Source organism: Aureococcus anophagefferens (genome assembly GCF_000186865.1).
Source record: "Aureococcus anophagefferens unplaced genomic scaffold AURANscaffold_4, whole genome shotgun sequence".
Lineage (NCBI taxonomy): Eukaryota > Pelagophyceae > Pelagomonadales > Pelagomonadaceae > Aureococcus > Aureococcus anophagefferens.
Window position 1 is genome coordinate 777,756 of NW_008705564.1, and position 8,233 is coordinate 785,988.

The following is an 8,233-nucleotide window of genomic DNA, read 5'->3' on the forward strand; positions in this document are numbered from 1 at the left end:
CGGGGAAACGTCACCGTGAGGGAGACGGGCTGGTGGTCGCTGAGGTAGCCGTCCGTCCGCTCGACCTTGGCGTCGGAGAAGGCCGCGCCCGGCGACGCGAAGGCGTGGTCGATGGTGCGGTCCGGCGCGGGCGACGTCCAGGGCTTGTAGGTGTCGATGCGGTCCTCCGGTGACGCCCAGAGGGGCACGGTCGACGCGTAGAGCGGCGCGACGGGCGTCTCGTCCTCCGGGTAGAGCGCGGCCTCGTCCTTGGACAGCGTCGCCGCGGCCTCGTAGGGCGTGAGCGAGTTGAAGTCGCCCGCGAGGAGCCAGTTCCTCGTCTGCCGCGGCAGGATGGTCTCCCGGAGCGCCGCGACCTGGCGCTCGACCGTGCCGTCGCCGAAGGAGAACGCGGACAGGTGCGTGTTGAGGAGCGTCACGGCGGAGTCGCCCGCGAGCGGCGTGGCTAAAACCGCGCGCCGCAGGTTGAAGAGGCGCCGCAGGCGCGACTCTTTGAGCAGGGGCAGCTGGTAGCGCGTCGCCCCGCCGAGCGCGTACCTGCTGAACGTCGCGAGGTGCATGCCGATGCGGCCGACGTGGTCGTGTTTGGGGTGCGGCACGTAGGGCACGCGCCAGTAGGCCGCGCTCGCGCGGTTCACGAGGCCGACGGCCGCCAGCTTCTCGCCGACGACGGCCAGCTCGTCGATGCGGTGGGTCCGCGCGGACCGCCGGTCGACCTCCTGGAGCAGGACGACGTCCGGCGCCAACGCCGCGAGCGCGTCGCCGATGGCCTCCGTGTGGAACTCGACCTCGTGTCGCGGCGTCGACACGGCGTCGCCGCCGTCGTAGAAGAAGTGCTGGCGGATGCCCGCGCCGTACTGGATGTTCCAGACGACGACCTTGAGCGGCTTTGACGCGTCGTAGGTCGGCGCGCCGGGCGCGTTGACGAGGCCGCAGGGCTTCGTCTTGCCGAGCACCTTCGCGGCGCGCGCGAGGGGGCGCAGCGACAGCGACGTCGCCGTCGACGCGAGCAGCAGCGCGGCCGCGAGGGCTCGCAGCGTGATGCGCATGGCTCGCATGGCACTGCGCATAAGGAGGCTTCAAGCTCGTGAGAATCTCATGAGCTCAGTGCTGTGCTCCTTGACCTTCACCTTGCACTCTCATAACTCCAGGGTGATACGGCCTTCGCAGAGCGCGCTAGTATGTTGGCGCTTTCGCACGCGTGAGCGCGACTGCGGCGGCGCCTCCGCGCCGAAAGCGAGCGAAAAAAGAACCATGCTCGCGGCCCTCAAGGGCGCCGGCGGCGGCGCCGGCGGCGGCCGGCGGTCCTCGGTCAAGGACCGCATGTCGGTCCTGCGCGGGAGCGTGCTCGGCGGCGGCGGCGGCGGCGGCGAGAAGAAGAGCGCCCTGTGGGACGGCGCCTTCGGCGGCGGCGGCGGGAAGCAGAACCCGGCCATGCAGGCCGTGCTCTTCCACGACCTCGAGCCCGCCAAGGAGGGCGAGGACGCGGAGAAACGGCAGCCCGTGTCCGAGAGCATCGACCTACAATTGGACTGCGAGTCGCTCGTGGAGCTGGCCAAGGAGAAGCTCGCGTACGAGCGCGACGTGCTCCTCTTCCGCGACCCGGCGGGTCTCGAGCCCATCGAGGACCAGGAGGCCTGGGACGCGCTGCGCGACGGCTGGAACAGGGGCGTGTCCGCCAGGCGCACGGAGAAGGTGCGGCAGCTCGCGGCGACGGCGACGGACAAGTGCCTGGGCCTGAGCGCGGCCGAGGCCGAGGCCCAGGGCTCCGACTACAGGAGCGCGCCGCCGCCGGCCGCCGGGTCGCCGGAGGAGTTGAAGGTCGGCCGCGCCAAAATAAAAGGCTTCGAGCAGCTCTACGAGCTCTTCGAGCAGTTCCAGAACCTGACGGGTCTGGAGACCGCCGGCCGGCGCATCGCCTTCGCCGTCGCTGATTGCCTGCGGCCCCAGGCCCACCAGCAGGAGATCGCGAACGCGGCCGCGTTGGTGGGTTGGAAGATGTGCGAGCGGTCCGAGTTCATGGTCCGCGCGCTCATACGGTACCGCTGCCCCGAGCTCTGCGTGTCCTTGCTCCAGGCGAGCGCGGCGCACGCCGTCGACGTGAAGCGGGGGTCCGCGTCCGCGCGGAAGAAGGCGGAGCGACGGGAAACGTGGCTCCGCGACGTCTACGGCCAGGCCGCGCGCGAGCGCGGCAAGATGGGCAAGCTGAGCGGGGCCATCGCCGCGTCGCGCGGCGGCGGCTCGGAGGTCGTGGAGGGGGCCCTCTTCTGCGCGCGCGCGTCCCTCGGCGGCGGCTTCGCGACGATCGGCCTCTTGGACGCTCTCGCGGCGCGCGACTCGCACGCGGCCAAGGTCCTGAGCGACTGCGCGCCGACGTACCTGCTGGGCGTCGCGACGTCCGACGGCGACCTGGCAGAATGCTCCATCGCGGCGTCGACGCTCTGCACGGCGTTGGCGCTGTCGCGCGCCGCGCGGCAGCAGGTGCTCCAGCGGCCGCGCGCGTTCGGCGAGCTCGGCGCTTTGCTCTACGCGTCGTCGACGAACATCAACTTGCTGGGCTGCACGGTCGTCGGCGCGCTCGTGCGCGAGAAGTGGAGCCGCAAGCTCGTCCCGCCGGACCAGGCCGCGGAGACGTTCGGCACGCTCGTGGCGGGGCAGCAAAAGAGAGCGAAATTCCCAACTTCAAAGGCTCCGATCTCGGCCGTTTTCCACTCGTTTCGGCTAATTTTTGGACGAGCGATCATCTCTCGGAACGATCTTGAAGCGTGGATGCTTTTCCCGGAACGCGCGCGCGCGGAACACTCACGTTGAAGCGACGTTGAATCACCCTTGTGCTGCCCAGGCTCATGGCGCTCATCAAGTGGTGCGCGGACGAGATCAGCGGCGGCGGCGCGCCGAACACCTTCGAGCAGAGCGAGCCGAGCTCCGGCGCGCGGACGAAGAACCTGTCGCATTTACGGGAAGAGGCCTCGGACGAGAGCTCGCACAGCTCCTACCAGAGCGACGACTCGTCGATCGTCCGCTCCGCGATCACGGGGCCGCGCGCGTCCCTCTTCTCCAAGTCCTACGGCTCCGGCGACGGCTCCGGCAAGGCCGTCGACGCCGCCATCTACAACCTGATCGGCCAGGCCTGCCTCGCCGCCTGGGGCTGCGCCGCGTCGCTGCTCGAGAAGGACCCCGGCGAGCTCGACCGGCTCTACGAGCCGCCCATCGCGTCCTGGAACCAGTCGCCGGAGCCGTCGCCGGCGCCGTCGCCGCCGAAGCCGAATTTGAGGCAGCGGGGCCGCGCGCCGGAGCCCGAGAGGGACCCCGACGGCTCGCACGACGGCGACGAGTCCGACGACGAGCTGGGCGGCATGTCGCCGAGCCGCCTCGTCAAGGCGGACATGGGCGACGAGTCCTGGATCGAGCTGCTCGTGCGCGTCGCGGGCATGGACGACGTCATCGACCACGCGTCCGCGGAGGCCGCCGCGGGGTGCCTCGCGGTCGCCGCGTCCGGGCCCGGCGGCTGCGCGGCGATCTCGCGGGCGTCCAAGGTGCCCGGGCTGCTCCTGGACCGCTTCTGCGATTTGCTGGAGAAGTCGGGGAGCCTGCGCGTGCGCGTCTGCGCGGCCCACGCGCTCGTCAGCGGCACGCTGAAGCCGTCGCGGTCCGTGAACGCGTTCTACACCGGGCGGGACAAGGGCGCGACGTGCCCAACTTCAAAGGCTCCGATCTCGGCCGTTTTCCACTCGTTGCGGCTAATTTTTGGACGAGCGATCATCCCTCGGAGCGCTCTCGGATGCTGTTTTCGAAACGCGCGCGCGGAGAACACCCACGTCGAAGCGACGTCGAATCACCCGTTTCCCGCCCAGGTTCTACACCGGCTGCATCGCGCGGCCGAACAAGCGCGCGGGCCGGCGCACGCGGGGCACGATCACGGGCGCGACGAAGGTCGGCTCCGTGGACGCGGAGGTGCTCGATTTGGCCGACTCCGTCAAGGACGACCACGTGCTCCACACGACGATCCTGCAGAACATGGAGACGGCGAAATTCAAGCCGCGCGCGGACGCGCGCATCGTCGACGTCATCGACGACGAGATCGGCAGCCGCAAGCTCGAGGCGGCGACGGCCGCCGTGCTGCTCAACCTCGCGCTCCACGCGTGCCCGACGGCCGCGCGGACGGAGGCCGTGCTCAAGCAGCACGTCGCGATGATCGACGCGGACTGCTTCGGCGAGAAGTCCGCGGGCATGCTGCGGAGCGTGCTCCGGCGCGGGTGCCTCGCCGTCTGGGCCCTCGCGCGCACGCGGACGAACCGGCGGCGGCTCAACGACGTCGACTGCGCGGGCGCGCTCGCGGCGACGCTCGGCGGCGGCGCGTCGCTCGCGACGAAAGAGGCCGCGCTCGCCGCCCTGTGGCTGCTGGCCTGCGACGAGGCCGGCGCCGTCAAGGTCGCCCTCGCCGCGCCGACGAACTCGAGCGCCGAGTTCCGGGAGAACGAGAAGCGCGACTCCGCCGTCCACGAGCCGCCGCGCGACTCCAACGCGTCGTCCAAGGCCGCGTCCCTGGAAGACAAGCCCGAGCTGCCCGAGCTCGCCGTGAGGCCGAGCCACGCGACGCTGGCGCGCACGTCGACGATCCCCGTGACCGTCGGCATCGCGTCCTTCGACCCGAACCTGCCCGGCTACTGCACGATCCGCATGCTCGCGCTGGGCCTGCTGCACAAGCTCTGCATGTCGTCCCTGGACATTTTAAATATTGTCGCGGCCTACGCGACGGACCTCGCGCCCATCATTTTGAATACCGCGCACGACCCCGTGCCGCACGTCGCCAAGGGCGCGGCCGCGCACCACGACTACCTCGAGGGCGCGCGCCACTACGGCAAGTTCCGCCAGCGGCGCGGCGTCGTCTGCGCCATCGGCGCCGACGACGTCGAGGGCGCGTCGCACCGCATCATCCACGACGACGGCTCCGCGAGCTCCGAGTCGACGGCGAGCCTCGCGCCCCAGGCCGCGAAGCGGCTCCAGATCCTGGCCGTGGAGACCTGCTTCCGGTTGGCGGAGTGCGAGGAGGGCGCCCGGGCCATCGCTCGGGCGCGGGGCACGAAGGCCCTCGAGGCGCTCTGCGCGACGCTCCTGGTGCACCCGCGCCACTACGCGCTCCGGACGATCGGCGCGTTCCGCGCGGCCAAGCTCGCGCAGTCCACGGCCTGCCGGCGCCAGCTGGTCCAGTGCAACGCCATCGAGCTCCTGGTGTCCAACTTCCACGACCCCGACGCGCCCGCCGCGCTCCGCATCTACGCGCTCCACAGCCTACTGAATCTCTCGGGCGAGACGCGGATCCAGCCCAGGCTCTGCAAGTCGGCGCTGACGCCCCTGCTCCGGATCGCCCGCGTCGCCGACGACCTGCCCGTGGCGCCGCCCGTGAAGCGCACGGTGCTCGACGCCGACGGCGAGGTCGTCTCGTGGCACCACGACGCGCCCCACGCGCACGACGACGCGAAGTCCGAGGCGACGTCCTACGACCGCATGACGAAGCTGCGCATCCCCGACGACGACAACGAGACGGCGAAGATGGACCGCGACCTCGATCTCGAGGCGCGCTACGCGCAGTCGATCCTGGCGAACCTGTCGAAGAACGTGACGTGCCGCGCGCGCATGTACCAGCGGCACCTCAAGCACGCGTCGCAGGCCCTCAAACGGACGATCCGCGCCGACGACGCCATCTCCGCGTCGGAGTCCATCTCGACGGCGAAGCACATCGTCGACGACCGCACGCTGTCCGACTTCTTCGCGAACGCCAAGGACCGCGACTTCGTCTCGGAGAAGATGGCAAAGCGCTACAACCAGATCGTCGCGATCCACGCCAAGGGGCCCACGGAGGCGCAGCTCCAGAGGCTGCGGCGCAACTTCCACGACCCCGTGTCGCGGCTCTGGGAGGAGCCGCCCCTCGACCTCGACGCGCCGCCGCGCGGCGGCGCGGACGTCCTGCGGCTCGACGACGACGACGACGACGACGACTGGGGCCAGACCGTCGTGAGCGGTCTCGGCGACCCGGGGTCCCCGGGCGGCGACCCCCTCGACGCCTTCGACCTGGGGCGGCCGTCGACGACGGGCTCCGGGGGCGCCGGGGGGCGGGGCGGCCACCGGCCGTCGACGGCGCCCCAGTTCAGCCAGCGCCTGAGCCTCGTGGACAACTCGCCGCTCCTGCCGGCGTCGCGCGCGCTGTGCGCCATGCCGACGATCCCGGGCCCGGAGTCGACGAGCCGGCCGCGCGCGTCGGAGCGGCACCGGCGGACGAACGCGTCGCTCCGCGCGGAGTCGCGGCCCCGGAGCCCCCTGCGGTCGTCGCACCGCGTCGGCCCCCTCGTCGGCGCCGGCTCGCCGTCGCTCCCCGGGGGCGAGAACCGCTGGGAGCCGCGCGTGCTCAACTACTCGCGCGACCGCGCGACGACGGAAGGCGACGGCGAGGCGACGGCCGTGCGCTTCAGCCCGCGCGTGCTCGAGCTCGAGCCCAACGCGCCCTACCACAAGATCACGTTCCACGCGCCGCCGCGGCGCAAAAAAGGGAACGCGGGGCGGAGCGTCGCGGACGCGCCGCCCGCGCGCCTCTGCAAGTTCAAGCACACGCCGGGCGCGAAGATGTACAAGGGCCTCTTCCCCTGCTACACCCTATCGTTGGACGCCGGCGACCGCGCGACCCAGCGCGAGGACGCCGCCGACGAGAGGCCCGGCGCGTCCCGGAAGGAGGCCGTCGAGCACTGCTACTTCTACTACTCGACGCGCGTCGTCTGCGAGGCCGTCGACCCGGGCCCGTCGCGCATGCCCGCGCCGCCGGGCACGGTGGATCTGTTGATGCGGCCCGTGCCGCCGCCGCCGGCCGTGGACGTGCCGGACCTGGACACGCTGCCCGCGACCTACCGGTCCCGGTCCAAGCCCGCGCCGGACATGAAGCGCCACGCGATCGTTCTGTGCGCGACGACGGGCACCTTCGGCGGCATCCCGGCCCAGGCCCTGCCCCTCTACACGCGCATGGTCGAGAAGCCGCCGGAGCCCGAGGCCGAGGAGGCGAGCCTCGAGAGCGAGATGCCGCCGGCCTGGGAGCCGGACAAGTCCGTCTTCCAGTCGCGCGTCTTCGAGAGCGACTCGCGCGCGTTCTTCGAGACGCCCAAGGTCTTCAAGCGCGCCGTCCAGTGCGACTTCACGCGCCTGTTGGGCGAGGAGCGCTTCGCGCGCTTCGTGGGCAAGATGGACGAGGGCGTCGCCAAGGACGGCGACAACGTCGACGAGGAGCTCGAGGAGGTCAAGGAGGCGTTCCTGAGCCGCTACGGCACGGTGCTGCGCATTTTTGATTATTACTGCGCCTGCTCGTCGGCCACCAATAAGTCGGCCTTCTCCATCTCCGAGAACAACTTCAACCGCTTCGTGAGCGACTGCGCGATCGCCGACGACTCGACGGCGTGCACCGCGTCCGAGTGCTCGAAGATTTTTATCGTGTGCAACTTCGAGACGGACAAGACGTCGGCGGCCAACGAGGTCAACGACGACCGCGCGCTCATGCGCTACGAGTTCATGGAGTGCCTCGTGCGCATGGCCGTCGCGCGGTTCCGCCACGAGATCAACGACGTCTCCGAGTGCCTCGACCGCCTCTTCGACGAGGTCATCCTGCCGAACATCGACCCGAGCGCCGTGCTCGACCCGGACATCTTCCGCCGCGACAAGTTCTACTTCCAGGCCGTCGACGACGCCTTCAAGCCCCACGCGAAGTACCTCAAGCTCGTCTACATGAAGTACTCGCTGTTGAACCCCGTCGCGGGCAAGGCCAAGTTCGGCCTCGTCGAGTGGGACGCGCTCATCAAGGACTGCAAGTTGATCTCCGACGACCTCACGTCGCGCGAGATGCGCCTCGCGTTCTGGTGGTCGCGGATGGTCGTCATCGACGAGGTGAAGCAGCGCGCCAAGTTCATGACGCTCACCTGGGTCGAATTTTTAGAGGCCCTGGGGCGCATGGCGGAGATGATGACGCTGCCGGACGACGACGACCTGCGCAAGGTCGGCGCGATCAACGCGGTCGACTACGAGCGCAAGCTCGAGCTCGCGCCGTCGTCCGTCAAGGACGAGATCAACCACAAGCACGAGGCCGAGGAGGACGACGCCGACGCGCCGCTCGCGCCGCGCATCGACCGCCTCTGCAAGCTCCTCATGGGCCGCATCGCCGTCGTCTTCAAGGGCCACATCTCCGCGGGGCCCAAGC

The 8,233-nt window shown here is 70.5% G+C and overlaps 1 protein-coding gene across 1 annotated transcript in view; it reads right to left on the reverse strand.

Annotated features, from left to right (window-relative positions):
* AURANDRAFT_62056 (hypothetical protein) overlaps positions 1-1,070 on the reverse strand; it is a gene marked incomplete at both ends in the record, with an annotated part of 1,619 nt that extends 549 nt beyond the window's left edge. The window contains one exon of the mRNA XM_009036417.1: positions 10-1,070. Coding sequence (XP_009034665.1) covers positions 10-1,070 — 1,061 coding nt within the window. The remainder of the gene's footprint in view (positions 1-9) is intronic.
* Positions 1,071-8,233: the final 7,163 nt, after the last annotated feature.